Source organism: Crassostrea angulata, chromosome 8, assembly GCF_025612915.1.
Source record: "Crassostrea angulata isolate pt1a10 chromosome 8, ASM2561291v2, whole genome shotgun sequence".
Classification (NCBI taxonomy): Eukaryota; Metazoa; Mollusca; class Bivalvia; order Ostreida; family Ostreidae; genus Magallana; species Magallana angulata.
In genome coordinates, this window is record NC_069118.1 from 436562 (window position 1) to 458830 (window position 22269).

Genomic DNA, 22269 nt, shown 5'->3' on the forward strand with positions numbered 1-22269 from the left:
AACCAAAGCAACGAGTTAGACTGATGGACACAAACGATCAGGTTGACTCCGATGACGCTTATATATTTTAGGGAAGGCAATCAGTTACAAAATTGCTAATCTCTTAATTGCAAGACGTTCCGACCGATTAACTGGTTAATTGTATCAGAAATAAGAACTTAATTTTTGTAAACATATTTTTATTATTAAATTCTCAAATGAAATTTATTTTTACGTGCAAGAAAACAGATATGCGAATTTGTTAGCATAGTCAAGTTTAATGACATCATTTCAATAAAAAAAGATCACATATATCCTTTTAGATAGCACTGATGTACCTTGTTTTGATAATATTTTCGTGCTAGTACTGCAAGAAAGAAACAGTAATTAATATTCAGACCACCATTTGAGAAGATCAACGTTTTGCGTTCCTTTCTATTTTAATACTTTTACGCTTCACTTTAAGATCCGTTTAGCTCGTGTTGAAACGCTGCTAGAAAGACCAACGATTGTTTAGCTTTGCATTTTTTGGGGTGGGGTGGTTGTTCTTTGCTGATGGTCTCTGGTCGCGCGCGATTAATCAATGGTAAATCATCTAGTAGAAGCGAGAGCTCAAAGTAATTTTGAAACTAATGCCTCTTTTACACGTAGGTGTATTGTGTGGCCTAGATAATGATGACTTGTCAGGTTTCGAGAATGCAGCATCTATATTTTTAACATTATCATGTACAATAGCAAGAATTTTCTTATCAAAACGGCGACAGAAAGAATGTGTTTATGCCTCAATGACAATTTCATTATCATTCACGCATGATTGAAAAAAACCCGGTGAACAATTAGAGCAGTTTTGAGGTGTTTAAACAGTAATTAGCACCTATAACTCCAGTACATATCGCTTTAATAAAGCAAGGAGAAAATTAATTATCTCCAAATTAAAGCTCTTAGCGATGCATAAAAGTGTTAACATATAAACGTTCGTAGTCTTTATTGTTGAGTTTTGTAATTTTTTGTCCGATTTTAACCGACTACATAATCTGTAACCGATAACCATCGTATCGGTTAACCGATTAGAATACCATCCCTAATATATTTACATTGTCTATGGACAACTCACAAGAAACACTTGCAGTCGGCCGTAGACAGAATTACCAAACAGTTACCACAAATATTGGTGGAGTACAAGATATTTTGATGAATGTCGACTCTGGTGCTAGTTGTAATGTCATCGATCGCTATCCATGGGAAGAGCTCAAGAAGAGAAAAGATATCAGATAAGGAGCTTTGTCAGTATGGAAGTGCCAAACCACTGGACATCTTAGGAAGCTTTATTGCACTGGGAATTTCAACAGTAAAAGCAGAGTTCATTGTGATCCAAGGTAAAGGACAGGCACTACTAAGACTTAAATAGCAACAGAACTTGGAATGCAAATTTTCTGTCGGAAGCCGATACATTTACCAACTATGAAATGTATTTCAATGGTGTTTTAAAGATGAAGAATTTTAAGTTACACATAGATGAGAATGTTACTCCTGTAGCACATCAAGTCAGGAGGATTCTATTCCAGGGAAAAGGTCGAGGCAAAAATCAAGGAATCACAAGCTAATGAGGCCAATATTAGAGAGAGACAGCCAATACCTACCATTGGTGAGATCCTGCACGAGCTAAATGGGAGTTGTATTATCAGCACGTTAGACCTGAAGTAGGGTTTTCATCAGTTAGAGCTGGCTGATGAGTCTCGTGACATTACCACTTTTGTTACTCATATTGGACTGTTTCGTTACAAGAGACTTAGTATTTGTTGCGTCTGCATCAGAGATGTATCAGCACACGATTTAGCAGGCACTTAAAGGAGAAAGAAATACGTCGGCGGTATTATTGTACATGCTAAAACAATGAAGATTACTAGTTGTAATTGAGAATCTTGGCAGCAAAGGATTGACATTTAACAAGAAAAAATGTCAACTTCGTCTCCAAAACCTTGAGTTCATAGGACATGTCTTATCAGACAAAGGAATCAACCCGACACGAAAGAAGGTGAAAGCTAAAGAAGAAGCTAGACCGCCAGCAAACGCATCAGAAGTCAGAAGATTCCTGAGATAAATTACATATTGTGGAAAGTTCATTCCTTACCTAGCAACACTGTCAGAACCTATGAGACTTTTGACGAGGAAAAACCAATTATTTACTTGGGGTCCTGCAAAGCATTTAGAAAGCTAATACGCAGCAATGTTAAGGCACCCCAGGGCTAAAATACGGCTGGAAAACGATATTATTTGAATTATCGCAAAAATACTTTGACCGGGAGTATTTCTTTATGTTACATTTATTGACAACGATGTTACAAATAATATTTGATGCATTTTTGTGACGTCATATGTACTTTGTTTTTTAAACATATTTTTATTGAGTAATCAAATGGATCAGGCAACCGGCAAAGCCTATATAAACCCTCTCCAAAATACAAAGTCAAGAAGTGGTGTTATAAAATAATCATAGAATATAGTATATAGTATGTAGTATAATTTACCAGTTTACAGAGTGATATATTATTGATATATTTGTATACAAGACAAAGGATAATTGGATAATAAACAATAAGCTTGACTTTTATCATATGATGATAGATTAACTTGTTGTTTAGCATATACATGAACACATTATGTAGTTTGTAATCACGTGACGGGCGAATCCTAAAATTTCAATTGATCTATTTAAATTGCACCGGCGCAGGTGATTAATGACATTAAATCATAATTTTTTAAAGAGAAATCCTTTGTCAGTCATATACTTTGAAGTTCTTGCTTGGACTTGAAATAGATATTTCGTCTATGAAAGATATTGTTGAAACATTCCACAAAATCATCAAAATAATGCACATTTTTACTATTCAAAAGCACTTTACAAAAATTTTGGGTAAATTAATCCGTACCCAAAGAGGTTTACCAAGCACGTTTCACATTGTTACTTGTATTCTCTACCAATTTTACGTAAAATATTCTAAAATTGAGTTGATCTTTCACTGGTTTTTACATGCATTGATTTATTTTCATTCAGTTGTTTACACGTAGCAGGAAGAGTCTCCAAACCACTAGTTTATAAATAATATTTTCTTTAAAACGAAGCTTTAAAACTGCCGATTATTTGATACTGGGTTTTGATACGAATGAATTCTGTATGTCTATCATTAACGGTAGCATCTATGTAAAGGAAACGTGGTTTTTTAGTGGTTTGATATAATTCACTTTTAACGTTAAGGAAGGAGTCTTTTTATTATCAAACATACTTCTTATAATAAGAAATGCATGAAATTTTGACACAGTCAAAAGGATCATATTACTTAATGATTCTATCAGTTTAATTAAATTTGACCTTTTTGTTTTCGGATAAAGGTGAGGTCAAGGTCACTACCTTTTTCCTCAACGTAAAGAGTGATAAAAATAAGTGTAGCTCTTTATAGTTCTGTAGACATTTGTTTAAGATTTGAAGATTCAAATCTTCAATGAAATCATAGAACATGAGAGTGTCTACCAGCTTATACTACTAAATTGGAATAAATATTTATACTAAAATTGATATTGCTTAGCCCGCATTTCCTCTAATTTTCTTAAATTTTGAAGAAATTTTGATTATTTTTTTATGCTTTCAATAATGAAATATTTCTAATTTTTATGTATTATGCAGACTTTATATAAAGATATAAATTGACAAAAAAGCTAATATATTGACCGTTTCATAAGAGAGAAAAACTGATTTTAGTGATTTTTTCACAAAAATCAATGTATAGAATGGGCGCTTTAAAAAGCTTATAAAAATGTTATTTGATAGGCAAATCATATTTTAAAAACATATTCTGAAACCCAAGTATCATATTATTAGTTCACATTAGTAAAAAAAAGTCCAACATTATTGTTATTGTTTTTAAAATGACAAAACAGACTCATTATATATATATATAATCTGCTGCAATTCTGAATTGCGCAACATGTGATATTTTCCTACGCCAAAAATATAGTCCTTGTTCCATTCTAAACATTGATTACATTTTTCTATGCCAAGTTGTATGATAGTAAAAAAGAAAGAAAAATATACTATTCTAATTTCCTTTCATCTTGATTTAATGAACAATTAATCAAATTTACGTTTGACAAGTCGAAAACCAGAAAAGACTCCTTCCTTAAGATACATTCCCTGAGAACTATCGACAGGAATGCAGATCGTGACGTCAAAGTTAATTATGACGTCATATCTTATGAAGTATAGACAAGTGACTGTCTACACATCGCTGTAAAATCCATCGGGAAGCATTAACATGCCCGTGCATACATCCACTGATGTTATGACCCCAAAAAACCCCAACAACAATGCGACTAATTCATAAACAATATAGATACACGGAGCAAGACAGTACATTTCCTGTTTAATGAATTATAATAGTAAAGAAAGTGACCTTGTACTTTAAAAAAACCCGATTAAACCTCAGGGAGTTTTATTACATCCGCTGAAGTCAAAGAGCGGTTGAAAATTTGAAAACACGCTATTTAGAACATACTTACAAAAATAATGAAATTAAACGACAAAGATGCAAACTATGATGGATTGTATAGATTTTAAGGTCAAACGGTCAAAAATATTTCTAATGGATTTTAATTAGTAATTGTTCTAAAAATTGTTCTGCATGTGACACAAGAATATAAACACGGAACATTTATAATGACACATGTAGCACACCATCAACTTCTAAAACGGAAGTGAAACTCGGAGACCGTATCGTTTCAGTGACTTTAGGGGATCAATCGAGAAGAAAAGGTAAGCAAGTCTCTGAGTATGAAAAGTATGAAACTATTATAATAACCACTGTACATACATTGCATTTTCAAAACGTTAAATTTAAAATATAATTAATTTATCAAAAATATTTACATGAACTTCGTAAGGTAATCATTCTGTCGTACTCCGATCTTGTGATATTATCAAACAGACTGGTCACGTCAAATCCTGATTAAGATCTTTTGATTAAAGGCATTCAAACGGATAAAAAACTAAAAAGTCAAGGCTTAGGTTACATTATCAAACAATCTTAGTGAAAAAAGAATTTAAACATGAATTCTTGTTTATACGATATGTAATATAAAATGAATTTCATTTATCTTTTACCACGTAGATAACTGTTAAAGTAAATATAAATAGTAAACACTGCAATAAAACGCCCTCTGAATATCATAGATAAAGCTTAACATAAAGTGATCAATGGGCATCATTTATTTTCTTTCAACATAATCTCCAACAACAGAGCCAGAACATTATTCAGGAAAGGGGGTCCGGGGCCTAATTTTTGTAATTTTTCTATGCAAATGTAATAATTTGAATTTTCCAGAGGGTCTGGTGTCCGAATTCACAATCGCAAAAGCCCATTTGGTTTAGGCGTAAAAGAACATTTCAAATGTGTTTTATTCCAATTAAATCTATATGATAATGTTACAATACAAGTTTGCAAAAGCACAACATTTAACTATAATAAGTTAATTTTGAATATTTTTACATTCTTGTCTAAGACCAACTTTGTTGTTCATATCGAAGATATCACCAACAAAATGACGATATCGACATCAATATCGATTTTTTAAAAATGTTAAACCAATTATGATGTCGATATCGATGATATCGTACACAAAATGACGATATCGACATCGATATCGACACTAATAAATTTTTAGGCTAACTATATATAGGCGATATCGTACACAAAATGACGATATCCTAATCAATAGCGATCTTTATAATTGCATTTAAACAAATATAACAATATTATTTGAAATGACAATATCAACCTCAATATTGCCTCTTATGAATCTTTTGAAATCATCGGTAATAAAATTTAACTAGATGCTGTCATTAGACAGTAATACCCGCACCATGTGTTTGCCCCTAAATAACACTGTTTTTTACCAGTTTAATTAAAAATGAAGGCTATATGCAAGCTCCGGTAATACAATTAAAATCATAATTTTCATAACTGAAGGATGAGATCCCTTCCCATATGATAATACACATCGTGACATGAGCAGCACTTTATGTGCAATTTGGGGTAGAACTGTTTGCAGTGAATTTTCAGTTAATCAATAATCTTAACATTTTATGTCATAGAAAGTATAATGGTCTATATAATTATTACAAACAAAATTAAAAATTAAATTATATGCCCCCTCCCCGTGGCGGTTGCCGGATTTAGATTTGCTTCTGTGTGCCTACATGAACATCATCGTGTGCACAGATTTAGAGAAGGGGTGGGAGTGAGGGGTCCGGACCCCCCCCCCCCCCCCCCCATGAAAATTCATTTATATCAATTGTAAAATTACCAAAAAATACACCTTGGACCCTAATGCTCTTACAGACATGTAAACGCTCTAACCCATTGCGCTTCAATGTTAGGTAACATTATTTGGGGGGTAAATATTTAATCAATATTTGATATACTTTATTGTTTATCTCAATAGAAAGTATACATGTACATCACAATATGCAGGTGTCCTGCACCACCTTAAAGCTGTTATTTACCTAATAAAATAGTGCAAGTGGATTTGAAGAATAGGTCATAAAAATACATGCATGTTACAAATGAATGATCTTTGTCTGAAGTTACGTACACAACACAGGTCTGCATGTCTCATTAGCGGGTGCTAGTTTTACCCAGCTCTTCGATTAGATGGGTTCACGTGTATACATACATGGGTGTTGATAAATTGCGGAACGGAAAACGGAACGGAAAGCGGAACGGAAGGGAAAACGGAAAATCTTATCTAATGTTATTTACCTCATAGATTTGTTAATCATGCTAAAACGATATACTTTATGTACCTTTTTAATTTTTTTTGAAAGATTAGCAATATTAGATTATTTATTCAAGAATATTTATTTCCTAAAAATTAACAGTACATGCATTGACCACTATATTCTGTCCCAAAATATCCTCGATTCACTTTTTGCTGTATATTTATATATACCTCAGGGTTCAAGCGATTCTCTCTTAGAAGCATTTAACATTCTCATTATTCTTTCTTTAAAACGTCCCCTCTAGCTTATCAGCTGGCATAAATACACGGCTAAAAATAAAGAAGTCTACGGGGTTTTGAATTTCAACAGACCCGGATGATAGTGTTGAAAAATTGTGCAAGGTCTTCTGAGTGACTTCCAAATGAAGAAAAGATGTCAAAATTTTCCATTATAAATCGTCCAAATGTGCTGCATGAATATTTTGGGATCGACAGACTATAGTCCAAATATATAATCGGAAAATCAAATCAGGCAACCTCTAGAGCTTTCTATTCGGATCATATGTATATAGCTGCTGGAATAAACAACTGCTTAGTAATGCAAACGTAAACAAAATTGCATTGCTAAAAATACTAGTTTCACAAATTACCGGGTATTTTAATGTTTACTGTATTTTAATTTTTAATGTCGTCAGTCCTACGGGTTTTTCTCTTCCATCTCAATGATACTGTATCGTCTGTATGATAAAAGATCGTCTAGAACACCGAAAATTCAATAATTTTGATGTAAGTATATACATGTACATCATACTAGTATTTGAAATATAAAAATACTCAAAACACGCATAAAACGCTTTCACTAACTGCGTACGTTACGCTGATATGCCAGCAATACCAAATAAGAAAAATAAGTAAAAAGTTATAGCTAATTTGCTCGTTTAAAGTCATGTTAATGTTTCACAATTCGAATACATTTGATTTTTCCGTTTCGTACTCATATAAAGCCGAATGAATAGAATGCTATAATTGATAGATATTCATAATTATGAATATTAATAAGATAACAACATGTTGATAATCATTCATTAGATATAAATAAAAGATACAAAGTAAATCGTTTCTGGCCAGTCTATACCCTTTTTTAAGCGATAAACGTGATGATATTTTTCATTCCGTTCCGTTTTCCGTTCCGCGTTTTAGCAACACCCATACATACATGTCTGTGTTTTCCGGATGCATGAAAGGATTTTTTAAGATCAGCTAAAGGAATTCATTATTGTGTTTTAATTGAATTATCATTATGATGTTGACCAATTTAGGTAAGCATAATACATGTAGTATCAGTAGCACAATATAATGAGATGCCAGCATACATATATAAAAGTAAAAAAGTATATGCTGCTTTCATTGACCTTAGAAAAGCATTTGACACTGTATGGAGAGAAGGTTTATTTTATAAGCTCCTAAACTCTAATATTTCTCAAAAATTATTTAATATTCTTTTTTCCATGTACAGCAACACAACCAGTATGATAAACTGTTCTGATGGGTAAGGTAAAATATTTAACTCTGAATGTGGTGTCAAACAAGGGGATGTTCTTAGCCCTACACTTTTCAATATATTTATTGATGGTATTGTCAGTGACTTGAAACAAAATGTAAAATGTGAACCTGTACATGTAAATAATCTCAATGTAAACTGTCTGCTTTATGCTGATGATATTGTTATTTTATCAGAGAGCAAAAGTGGTTTACAAACTAGTTTAGATATTCTTTACAACTATTGTTCAAATTGGAAATTACAAGTCAATGTTGATAAATCTAAAATCATGGTTTTTAACTCAAATAGTAAACATCAAAGCATCAATTTCACTTTCAATGGAAATACTATGCAAGTTGTATCAAAATACTGTTATTTGGGTATTGTATTGAAAAGTAATGGGAAGTTTAATTTAGCAACATCTGTGCTTGTTGAAAAGGCCAGAAAAGCATATTTTAAAATGAAAAAAATAATTGGTATTGATTATCCATGTAAGCTCTTAGAAAAACGTTTTGATTCTATTGCACTTCCTGTACTTCTTTATTGTTGTGAAATATGGGGAGTGGATCTCTCATTGAAAGATATTTCAGTTATCGAAAAATTTCATGTAAAATTTCTTAAAGATATACTTGGATTACATTGCAAAGCATCTAATGCTGGTTGTTTGGCAGAATTAAACAGGTTACCACTTTGGTCTAAAATCTCATTCTCAAGCATTAAATATTGGAATCACTTGATAACATCTAATTCTTTGGCATTTAAATTATATCAGGGAACGATCAATTCCAATTCCTGGACTAAGAAAATTTATGGCATCCTAGACAATTTGGGATTCTCAAACATTAGTAATTATAAAAGCACAATCCAACACTTTTTACCAAACATAAAGCAAAGAATCATTGACCAATGTATCCAAGAGCAATCATCAACAATTTTTAGTTCAGAAAAACTTTTATTTTTTCAAAAATTATATATGAGAAAAAGAAGTCCTTATGTTGATATACTCAGGAAAAGATCTGAGAGATCCTCTATTAGTAGAATAAGATTAAGTGCACATAAACTTGCAATAGAAAGTGGTAGATATAATGCCACAATTAGGAATGAAAGATATTGTAATGCTTGTAAAACTGGTGCAATTGAAGATGAAACTCGTTTTCTTTTTCAATGTAAAGCCTATTCTCATCTAAGGAACAGCTATTTTAGTAATTTTTTTTTAGATAAGTAAAATAAATATTGCCAATAACTTGGACAAAGAAAGATACATTTTACATGTATGTTTAAATAGTGAAATACATACTATTTTAAATATTGCTGTTAAATTCATTAATGACTGCTTTGAACACAGATGTCAATTAGTCTAAGGAAATGTTAAACTGATCTATATAGATCAGTAAAAATATATATACTGTACATGCAACTATTGTAAACATACAATGATGTTCTTATATATTCATTGGGCCTTTGCCAATTATTGTAATTGTGTTTGTGCCAATAAAATGTTTGTATTTGTATTTGTATATAAGTTCTACTTTCACTTTCTAAATGTGATCTCCCTAGGCCTTTGACAGCATACTGTATCATCATCTTTTAATATTTAAATAAGTTTATCATCGTTACCTATCCTATCGCATTTGTAAAATTTCTGTCATTTTAGTTGCAAAAGTTATTTTTTTTATTTGTCAGACTGCATGCACTATTGAGTTGACCCCATATTGACCCTGTATAAACAATTTCTTATTAAATTTGTGTATTACATGTAAGTAGGTGTAGACACTTATCATTTTTATATGAGTTATAATAGGAAGGAAGGAGTATTTCTTTCTTAATGTATTATATTATGCATCAAATACAATGTAGGTCATGACCTTATGGGACTGTTCTGACCCCACGAAACAGGAAAATACAAAATATCTTCTAAAGTCATTATGATGCATCTAATGGTGTAAAGTACATTAATGACCCCCAGGTGTTGTCTTTAACCCCCCCCCCCCACCTTTATGAAATAGGAAATGCTATGATACACTGTATATTTTGTTAACTTCTGAGATCTGAGATCCTCATCCCTAAACCATATAATTTATTTTTGCTCTTTGTGTCATTGCGCGTAAAATTGTATATAGATTATGTCCCCTTGGAGAAACCCTGACATTTTAGAACTAGAAATAATAATGTATTTTATCTTATTCATATGTTATACAGTAGTGTTTGGTCCATGTGGGTAATTCCTAGCCTAATGATGTCAGCGCTTTGTTAAGGAGACTTTAAAATTTCCCAAAATAGGCGAATACACATGGAAGTGATGCATATAACATTTTGTTTATATAAATCTTAAAAATTGAATTAAGCAATTTCCAAAATGTTAATGTGAATCACGAGAGAAAAAGCAATCAAGAAATGAGTTAAAATTTGCTACTGTACACATGTTAGAATGTATTAAGAAGACTGAATCTTTATAACCAGGTTAAATTGGGGGGGGGGGGGGGGGGTTGAATGTGGAGTATAAACATTTATAATTTGAATCATTTATTGTTATTAATTTTAACTTGTCAATGAATACTTCTTATTGATCCCAAGGTAGAAATATGACCTCTGATCATATCTCAATAGATCATTTGTCAATTATGCAAGGTGTAATATTATTTTTTTTAAGAATAACATTTTTTACCAGTTCATAAAAGTTTTGACACCCAAATCATATTTTGATTTTAATAGATCATTCGACAAGAGGGGGAGGGGGGCAGTTTATATTTGAGTTTGTTTTGGAGTGGGGGTTCCAAGTCATATATTTGACAATTTTTTAATGTAATTTAAAATAAGACTAATAAGCCATACTACAGTCATGAACATGAATAGTATAGAACAAAACACAAACTAATACATGTATATATACATAGGAAGTATTACAAAAAAGATGATCTATATCTGGGTTCTTAAATTGAATCATATATCATGTACATATTATATTATTGTTTCTTTGTTCAAGGCATTTCAGATGGTATGTAGGTCATGATCCCAAGTGCTCTTCCTGAAATTATTAAATATCATAAAAACCATTGAGATCCCCACCTTAATCCGAAGATATTATTCCTCCTTAGGTCATGCAGGCGCATCAGATCATTATGGCATGTAAGTCATGAACCTAAGGGGTCATCCTGACCCCCTTAGAATCAGAAATTGTCAATTATCTTTAAATTATTGATGTTTGATGATCCTATCTCTATTTAATCTTTATTATTAAGTCTCCCGAATGATATTTGGAGACTTATTGTTTTTGTACGGTTATTAATTCATGTTTTATTATTCCTCATCTTCTTTTTCTAATTCTTTCCTGCTCTGCATGAACTTGTTTCTCAGAGATGGCTGAACAGAATTGTACAAAACTCTAGGATATGATAGGCCTGCATATCTAGTTGTGCACCCTGGTTTGATTTTTCTCATTTTGGGTTAGACAGCCACTTTTCGGGGGAGGGGGGGGTGTCAAAAGGGTGTGGGGTCTAACATTGAACATTGTAGGAAGAATCATAGACTGTAGTGTAAATGGTTACTTGAAAACGGACAAAGATAATAATATAGGGTTTTCATAATCATATATTGGCTGTTACTGGCAATATATAGGGTTTATTAGATCTGACCCCTGGGGTCATCCCCACCCCCCAGGAATTTGAAATTACCATATATCTCAGAAACTGTTATAATCATGACCCCTAAACCATATATATTCATGTTTCTGATGTCAAGGGGCATCAAATGTTATGTAGGTCATGGGCCCTGTGGGTGGCCCTGACCCCCTCAAATAGCAAGTCCCTTAATATCTTCAAAACAGTTGAGATCCCCACCCTTAAACCATATATATTCTTGTTCCTTGTGTCAAGGGGCATCAAACGGTATGTAGGTCATGGGCCCCGGGGGTGGTCATGGTCAAGTGCACGAATATCTTGAAAACGGTTGAGATCCCCACCCCTTAACCATATATAATCTTGATCCTTAAAGGGCATCAAAAGGTATGTACCGGTAGGTAATGGGCCTCAGGGTTAAATTTAATTTTTCAAAACCGTAATGTACATCTATGGAACAGTTCCTATCATATCCCAAGATATGATGTGTCTATCCATTAAATCATAAAAGGAGTTCTAGGATCTATGTTTTTTTAAGTGATTAACGTCAATTATCTGCTACTTTTTGACTCCCTGGATGAAATTTAAGTTTTTTAAACCTTATTGCACATCTCTAGGACAGCCCCAATTATATCCCAAGAGATGACGTAGCTACTCCAAAAGTTGTAAGAGGAGTTCTGGGAACCATATTTTTTTTTGCAAAAAAACGTCATTTTTTGTTGCCCACTGATCCCCTTAATAAAAAAAAAATTCTGAAACCTGATCACGCCTCAATAGGACACCCCCAATCATATTCTAGAAGATCATTTGGCTACTGCCAAAAAAAAAATGGCGTTTTTGAAACCAGTTTTTTTTGTAAAAAAACGTCATTTTTCAGCCATTAAATGACCCCCAGGACAAAATTGAAAATTCCGAAACCTTATTGCGCATCTATAGGATACCCTAAAACATATTCCAGAAGATGATTTGTCTTCTGTTGAAAATGTAGGAGGAGTTCGAGGAAGAAGGTTTTTGTGAAAAAACGTCATTTTTTACCAATTATTTGACCCCCAGGACTAACAGAGAATTTTTGAAACCTTTTTACAAAACAACATGATACCCCAAATCAAACTCCAAGAGTTCAGTTTGCTGGTTTATAAGATGTAAGAGCAGTTTGAGAAAGTAAAACGTGACAGACGGACGGACGGACGGACAGACGGACGGACGGACGGAACAGGGTAACAACAATATACCCGAACTTTCTTTAGAAAGTGCGGGTATAATGATTATGACGGCACTTCATTTAACAAAACGAAAGTAGAATAAAGTACATTTTTTTATGGCATTGAGATAGCAACCCTGTAAACATCCGGTAAATTCAAGACAGAGGTTACGTGAGGATATTGAGTGAACTCCTTCTCTGGTATGACATTTTTTTAATTACATCAACTTCATTGTACTTAAAAAGACATGCTATTGATATATACTACCAAAATGCCGACTTTTTGTAAATAATAGGATAAGTTAAAAAAAAAAACTTTATTACGGCATTTATATAGCATTGCATTTTGATATTAGTAGGCGTTTTCATCTATTCCTTGTATTAGATCTTCGACTGTATATCATCCATTTATTAAATGAAAATCGGTTTTTCATTCAAAAATTTTTAAAATACATTTTGGGTTATAAACAAGAGAGGATAAAATTGCACGATTCGTCTTTTGTTTGTGAAACAGTGTCAGATACACATGTAGAATCCTGTTATGTGCAAAGTGCATGTCACACCTGAGTGGTGCTACATTGGTATTTAGTTAAATCTTTCATGACTTCAACACACCTCAGATTTTTACACAAGTTACACAAAACTATCTAATTTACTGAACAATCAATCTTCGACTGTATATTATCCATTAATTAAATGGAAACCGGTTTTTCATTTTAAAGAATTTTAAAAATATTTGGGTTATAAACAAGAGAGGATAAAATTGCACGATTCGTCTTTTGTTTATGAAACAGTGTCAGGTACACATGTAGAATCCTGTTATGTGCACAGCGCATGTCACACCTGAGTGGTGCTACATTGGTATCTAGTTAAATTTTTCATGACTTTAACACACCTCAGATTTTTACACAACTTACACAAAACTGTCTAATGTATTGAACAATTAATACATAACGAATTTACCAGAAGATCATTTACATGACGAATTATTTAATTAATAAGAAGTCCATCAATCGTTTTAAGATATTAAAAGATAAAGGAATATCTACAAATCACGATTCATATATTCTAATTCGCAAAAAGTATCAACATTACAATTTATATTAAAATCATTGTTTTATGATTAAGAGAATGATTTTAATAGCTACCCAATTTATACGAATATAAAATGGGTTTAGGCAATTTACCCTTTATAAATCGCGAAGCGTTTGATAAAAAAGTATATAAGTATTCCTTATTTGATTTTTTTCTTTAGATTAAACCGATCATTTGACATTTAACATGACATAAACTTGTACAAAGTTCAAACGTAACGTCAGGCGGATTGATTCGTTTTTGACGTTAGCCTTACTGCATGCAACGTAGGCAACATTCTTTATATTGTATAAAATAATTTTTCAGATTATGATTCGTATTAATTATACAAAGTTATTGTTCATTAAAAAAGACATAAACTATCAGAAAATATCATTTATATTTATACATAGTCCTACCATCACCCACTTTTACTTTCTTAATCACGAGTTTTTTTTAATGATATATCCTTTAGCGATTGACGTGAAGTAATTTTTTTCTTGCTTTTTCTAGAATTAACTATGCCGGAGCTCCTTAACAAGAATTACAGGGACCAGTTGGTCACGTGGATCGGTAAGCCCTGTCACTTCCGGTTGTTGTACAAGATCAGCAGGGACGGATGTTCACCTACATCATTTCATCAACAATGTGACGGTCAGGGTGCCACTGTGACAGTCCTGTACAACACAAACAACACGATATACGGCGGCTATCTGTCACAGAGCTGGAACTCTAATGGTGGATACATTGAAGATTCGGACGCCTTCCTGTTCCGGTTGCAATATAATAAATCATCCGACCCATTAAAGTTTCCAGTAAATGACAAAAGCAAAGCTGGATATGGAAGCTCTGTATACGGACCAACCTTTGGCGATGGGCATGATATTTATACATTTAGCGGAACAATAACCAGATCAGGGAATGAGTTTCCTCTCAATGGATCCGTCAGCAAAATTGGAAAGAGTTACAATCTGAACAGTCAGACAGTAGACACTGTTACAAATAATAGTCTGAATGTCACCGACCTGGAGATTTATAGAATTGTAGATCGTAAGCATTATCCATAGTCTATACAATTATTTCACTTATAAGTACATGGAAAACAAATGCGACCAGTTTTGGACTTTTGACTTAATACATTAAATTCTCAATCACATACTAATCACGAACATATGTAAAAGGAAACAACAAAATATAAATTGTTATAAAAATGAGAAAAATATCGTAAATAATATGCAGATTAATCTAACCTAAAATCTGTTTGTAGTATTTTCAATATTAAATCATACGATTTTCCCTAAACGCGTTCTTTCGGTAAAAATGACAATTGAAAAAGGATCATGTATTTGTACTAAATAACAATGACGTGATTTTGAAGAATGTTTTCTTGAAAATAAATTTGATATTTCCATTTAATTTTTAAAAGGTCACGATTTTAGTTAAAATTTAATTTTTCAGTTTTAAATGTCTACAATGCATCAGTAAGACATTTCTAATAGTCCACCAAAATTTGAGTGTTAGTCGTCAAATCATAAGCGAGATAGAGAGCTCACATTTGTTTGTTATGTAAACAAAGATCAGGGATGTTTTTGTTTACATTTTGAAGATTGTAAAGCAAATAACAGGTGTAGACCTAAAATGAATGTTACAAACGCTAGGAACTCTTTCTATATGTTCGAATGAATTAGCAGGTAGAAAAATCAAATTGAAGAAGAACGTTTACCGGTATATTGAACCGATATAAACAAAAGCAGGACACAAGCTTTGTTTACACATCAAAGAATTGCGGGCTCTGTATATTGCTTATTACTCTACGACTGGCACTCAAATTTTGGCTGATTATTAGAAATGCATTACTAAAGCATTGTAAATAATAAAAACAGAAAAATATAACTTGACCAAAATCGTAAGCATGCCCTTTTAAGATTTTGGAAACCAACTGTAGTCAATCAGTAAAATATTATGTCATTTTTGTTTACAATGAATATACAGGAATATACTTTAAAGTTAAATTATTTTGTAGGCGAGGATGAAGAAAAGCCCTGGAGAGAACACTTTGAGTGGACAACTAAGGTTTGTGTTACTAATCTATATTAATATTAAGGGTGTTCTAAAATAAATCAAAGTACTGAAGTACTGACGGGAGTTGATTTTATCGATTATCATTTATTTTTAAATCAACTTATCTTGCGTGACAATTAGTTTCTAGTCTGTATTCAAATTACGCTCATTTTAATAATATGAAATTTTATTAGACTTTTCCGACAAGAATTTAGAGAAACCCCATATGAATCATGTTGTGTAATATTTAAAGATAGATTTCAAACTATGTATTAGTAATTAAAACAATTCTAAAAATTGTATGGATCTAAGCACTATTGACATCGAACTCTAGTCTCGTTCAACCAGACGCTCAGCTGACTCCGTTAATCTCCGACAAGCAACAGAGCCTCTCTGTCGGAGATTCACGGAGACAGCTGAGCGTTTAGTAGAATGAGACCATATTATAATCTGGCGTAGGAATACATGAGGCTACAATATTAGCTTTATTGTTCGTATTATATAAAATCTGACTATTTTCAAAGTGTTTATAGATAATTTTCCTTGAAAAACAATACTTCGGTATACATTACATCGAATTTTTGTATTATTTTCAAGAACTAAGACTTTTCAGCGGTGATGATTTGTGCTAAGGTCCAAACACTGTTTCACTTTCGGTTTGCCAGAGTAACTGCATCGGAGAGTTGATTAAAATCAACTCCCCAAAAATATATTTGAGAATGAAATAGAAAGAATGAAACAAAACAACAAGAAATTTATCTGAAATATATTCATTTTTGATCATCTAAGTCGCTGTGGATGGATGATATCTTTGTACACATTGATAGTTATCTTCCTAATGAAACGTATTAGACAAATGTCTAATTTTGATTACCATAATATTAATGCAATGCATTGATGTCTTTATTACCATTCATTCATCTTGCAAACAATAACTACCTTCTGTACTGGTTTCTTGTAAATTTTTGTCACGTAATCCCTTTTTTTTCGCTTTTACACAGATAAAATACTTCTAATTTAAAAAAAAATATATTGACTAAACACTCTCCATTCTTAAAAATAATGGACAGAGACAAGTAAAATTGTTAACTTATTGGACAGCTACCAGGTAAGTTGAGTGAGACTGAGACAAATTTCACATATGAAAACCATATTCTTCACATATCTAGTTAATTCATGATCATTCGGACTACATTTACCCAGGAAAAAGTTCATAAAACTAAACCTTGACCATCAACCCCCTCTACAACCCTGAAAAAAAATTTCCATCTGAGCAAGTCAATGCATTCTTTGTTTTGGTTGGCTTAATCATTTCATCAAATGATTTTGTAAGTCGTATCAAAATTTGGCACATCATTCCAAACCTGAATATCCGGAATATCTCTTAGCACATTGTCAGTATATGCAGTACCTCTTTTACATCTTTAAATATTGTTAAATAAATAATTTCTCTAATAGAGAATGAATGGTGTTGCTTAGTAAAAAAGTGAATAAATATGAAATTTTCACAGCACGGCTTTATAAACCCCTTGTACATACCTGAAGGTATCCATTATACGAACAACATCAATTTCTTTGCAAGACTGGTTTTATTGTTCAAAATTAAAAAAATATATATTTATCAACATTGTCCACAGGTTTACCTGGTACTGTCCATTGTTAAAGCAAAGAAGGTAATGTTTTAAGTAAGATTTTAGCCTAAAACTGTTCATTCTGTAAAAGAAAGAACTATATATATCTTCTTTTCACATTTTAAGACAATGCAAGAACTTAAGGAGACGTTGCAAGTCTACGAACCCAGGATGGAAGCAAACGTGCCAGCAGCAAACATCCTTCTGATTGGTCAGATCGGCGCGGGAAAATCGAGCTTCTTTAATTCTGTTGATTCAATATTTCGCGGCAGAGTCACGAATAAAGCATGTAGTGGAAGTTCCGAGCGCAGCATCACGACAATGGTATGATACAGTGTACTTACTTATATTTGTTTGGGATATGAAACAGTCGTCCATTTCTGTTGTTTATTGTTCCATGTAGCTCAATGTATGTGTGTTTAATTCTTTACCCCTTTTACTGCAGGCGTAAGACGACTATAAATAAAACAATTGCCTAACATCTGAAATATAAACTTTATGATAATAACACAAAATAAAAATCTGTAAGGTGTTTGTTTTAATAAAATGTTATTTTAACAAAATCATGTTCACCTTATTGGTTTACATGCCTAGAACATGTTCTCTTAAACTTAAAGAATAGCAACATATTTTGCAAATGCTTTTGCAAAACAATTGCTTTCTTAAAAATTATGAAGAGAATAACTTTCTTTGGAACATTATTTTCTCAATTTGAGTAAAATATTACGCTAAATATATGTTCAATTTGAGCTTGCTAGACAAACATTCTGGCTGAGACTGATAAACTGAGCTCTTTAAGAAATATACATGTAAAACATACAATGAAATGTTTTCAGGGGAAGTTTTATGAAATTAATTTATCAAATAATGTAAATCACTTAAGCACTGTTATCGCTGTTAAAGTGAAATATTTGAATTAGAGAACAAATGGATTTTTTTCGCTTACCAAAAGCATGTAAGTAGATAAAGTAATCTAGAAATGTGTTTGTTATAATTTTTATTTCTTTTATCAGTATCGACGTTATGAACTGAAAGATAGCTCCACGAAGAAAGTTCTTAATTTCCGTTTGTGTGACACCTGTGGGTTCCAGGAAGGATCTGCACTTGATGCACAAGAATTTTCTTTCATCGTTTGTGGAAACCTCCCAGATTGTTACAGGGTAATACCATATTCTTTTGCAGAGTTGTATTGGGCAGCGATCGTCCTATATTCGTTTACCGTGTTTTAATTGTATATGTTCTATGTTGTAGTTTAATCCCTTGGTACCTTTTGAATCGGATACTCCAGGGTACATTAAAAACCCGGATTTAAAAGACAAAATTCACTGCGTGGCATTTGTTATAGATGGCAGCACTGTTGATGTAATGCCGGACAAAGTACTTAAACATATGAAAGATCTACAAGCAAGAATGAACCATAGAGGTACATTACAAGTAAAGTGGTGTTGAAAACCTACATTAGGACAAATAAAGAAGTTTTCTTTCTAATTCATTTCAAAATAAAGTACATTATAACATTTTATTTTATATCATAAGTTAATATTTAAACGTAAATTAAAGTGGTTTTAAGAATGCATGTTTAATTATGGAATAAGGAATCATTCTTTGAGTATTAGGAGGTGATAAGTTTGGTCGGGGCGTGATCAAATCCAATAAAGCCCAAAGGTCTTTCTGATAGATTTGATCACGCCTCGACCGAAATCATCACCTCTTAATATTCAAAGAATGATTCCTTATTACTTATAGTTATACAATTTTCAGCAATTGTACGAATTAATAATTGAATATAAATAAGGAAACCCCTCTTGCGCCCCAATTATACGTCATTTGAATTCATTGGACTGTATAGTACAAAATCGATTACAGTGTTATTACAGGCAAAGCCACTGAAAAATGTATATATATATATATATATATATATATATATATATATATATATATATATATATATATATATATATATATATATATATATATATTTATCTCATACGTGTGGTGTTTATTACCCGTGTGTTAAACCTTTGCTATATCACACGGGTGATGCTATATCAAATACTTCCGGTCGGAACTACTTTTGACACAGCCCCTCGCTTCAACGCTTCAGTAACCTATTTTCGAAGATTTGCTAGTACTTTCAACATAACTATATCTACTACAAAAATTAATATAAAATTGATTTTGTCAAAGATTTAAATTACAAATATGAAGGAAAACATAACTGCGTAGCACAGGCGTCGGAACCGGGGGGCTATTGTGAGTGGGGGGGGGGGGGGTTAGCCCCCCACACACACCTTTTTTGTAAAGTTATTCATAACCGTACCCACAAGACCCTTTTTTCTTGTTTGTCAAGATTTTTGATAAATTTAGCCCACTTCCAACTTTCAATTTGCTTTGTGAAGTTTATAAAACTACAAATTACGTTAACTATCAAGGAGTTCATCCTGACAACGCGATGAAAACAGAGCGCTCTGGTTGTGTTTATATACAAGAACTTACCGAAATAATGTTTCATGAAACTTTTATTCCACCACCAGTAAGAATCCTTATTCACTATTTTCAATTTTGAATCATAAGGCTAGCCTATTGTTTGTTTCATAAACATCATGCATCAACAACTGTTCCTCGTTCGAGTCAATTCAAACTAACGAGCATTCGCAACTTTGTGTATGTCAACAAACTTGATTATTCAAGTCTTCTAATCGGAATTTCCATTTAATCAAGTGAATAATCTCTAAGGAAACTTATCTAGAGCTCAAAAAATATTTTAAGGTTAATTTCAGTGAAACTTTACATTAAAATAGTTAGATTTATCTCAGGAATGACGTACTAAATTGTATTGCGCAAGGTCACAATAGCCGCATTACACAACGTTGCATCATCGTTTTTAATCTTTGGAAAAAAACCAATTTGGGTCACACAAGGGACTGTCTCAAAAGCTTCATAATATAAATCAAATTGTATGAGATAAATAGAACATCTATAAATTGTGTGATTTTATATTTGCTTTATCCAACTCGTTGAAATGGTTATATTCGCTCGGCAAGCCTCGCGAATATATACACCATTTCAACTCGTTGGATAAAGCAAATATAAAATCACACAATATAGATATCCTCTATATATATATATATATATATATATATATATATATATATATATATATTATAAACTAAACATAATGATATTAGAGAATAATTTATATCCATATTTCTTTTATGAACAGGTTTACCACAAGTTGTGTTGCTGACAAAGATTGACAAAATATGCCCTGAAGTAGCTGACGATGTAACGAAAACATATACAGGTACAGCTGTTTGCGATGCCGTGAATAAAGCAGCAGAAATCATGGGGCTGCCATCTGCTCAGATTCTTCCGGTAAAAAATTACGTAAGCGAACCAAACCTGAAAATAGCTTTAGACATTCTGATAATGAATGCCTTGAAGCGATGCATCGATTTTGCCGATGATTTTATGGACGAACAACTACTCAGAATATCAGCAGAAGAAAAAAAAAGTGACACAGAGAACCAAATCAAAAAATTTGATTAGTTCCGAACATTTTGATTTTTAATTCAGTTGAACGCTGAGTGTGATTAGTTGTATAAGAAAACTAAAGATGTTTGTTTCTTTAATACATGCTGCTTCAAAAAGCCCCTTTTCACAATAGTATTGTTTGCTAAGCAAAATTTGTGTTCAGTCAAATTGTTTATAGTAGTGGTTTAACAATTATTGCTAAATTACATTTAACAGATATGCCGAGTAAACGCGCTGCAGCTGGAAAACATGTCGAATTACATTCGCGTCCGGACGAATCGATTTAGTTAAATGCAGCAACATTATTGTAAATATAATTATGTTAATTAAAAAGTCCTTTTTCTTTGTATTTGTGTATTCATATGTGATTATTAATATTAAAAAAATAGTAAATATTGTTAATTTCTTACATTAAAACATTTTTGGGGCGCCATCGTTTGTTAAAACCAAGTCCGAATATCCATGATTGTCCTGCTGAAAAAACTGACATACTGCAGATAATTGGAATAGACACAAACTCACTATAGAAAAGAATAAAAACAAATACTCATTTCCACAATCTTACGGGATTGTATCAGCTTTAACGTGCAAACTGCATAGAAAATCCAAAAGAATTGAAATATACAGATCCAATCACCAGGGGAAAATTCTGGCAAAATCAAAATGACATATTGCACGAATTTTAAAAACATAAATTTGCTGAGTTAGCTCGATTAACGTCGTCCTTTTGTATAAAACGTTTATAAGCGTTGACGTTCATAAAGCCATGTTTGAACATTTAAATCTTACTGAATCACACCATCCTCAACCGTTATTTTGCACACAAATTATCAATGTGCGGGAATTTCGAACTATTCTCACCTT

General features: G+C 32.3%; 1 protein-coding gene across 3 annotated transcripts; it reads left to right on the plus strand.

The window, feature by feature from the left end:
* The first annotated feature begins 4723 nt into the window (after positions 1-4723).
* Positions 4724-21752, plus strand: LOC128158347 (interferon-induced protein 44-like). 3 transcript variants are annotated; one of them, XM_052821138.1, is made up of 8 exons: positions 4724-4786; positions 14693-15229; positions 16203-16252; positions 17878-17913; positions 17998-18195; positions 18885-19031; positions 19123-19294; positions 21095-21752. In XM_052821138.1, the coding sequence occupies exons 2-8, from the start codon at positions 14701-14703 to the stop codon at positions 21418-21420; spliced, it is 1458 nt and encodes a 485-aa protein (XP_052677098.1). In that variant the 5' UTR covers positions 4724-4786; positions 14693-14700; the 3' UTR covers positions 21421-21752. The 3 variants fall into 3 exon arrangements, with proteins under 3 accessions (XP_052677098.1, XP_052677097.1, XP_052677099.1); XM_052821137.1 differs by lacking the exon at positions 4724-4786 and adding an exon at positions 13231-13306; XM_052821139.1 differs by lacking the exons at positions 4724-4786; positions 17878-17913 and adding an exon at positions 13231-13306.
* Positions 21753-22269: the final 517 nt, after the last annotated feature.

Coding starts and splice junctions, on each gene's coding strand:
- LOC128158347 (XM_052821138.1), top strand. CDS start 14,701: ATGCCGGAGCTCCTTAACAAGAATTACAGGGACCAGTTGGTCACGTGG. Junction 15,230..16,202: donor GATTTATAGAATTGTAGATC/GTAAGCATTATC, acceptor ATTATTTTGTAG/GCGAGGATGAAGAAAAGCCC. Junction 19,295..21,094: donor AGCAAGAATGAACCATAGAG/GTACATTACAAG, acceptor TTTTATGAACAG/GTTTACCACAAGTTGTGTTG.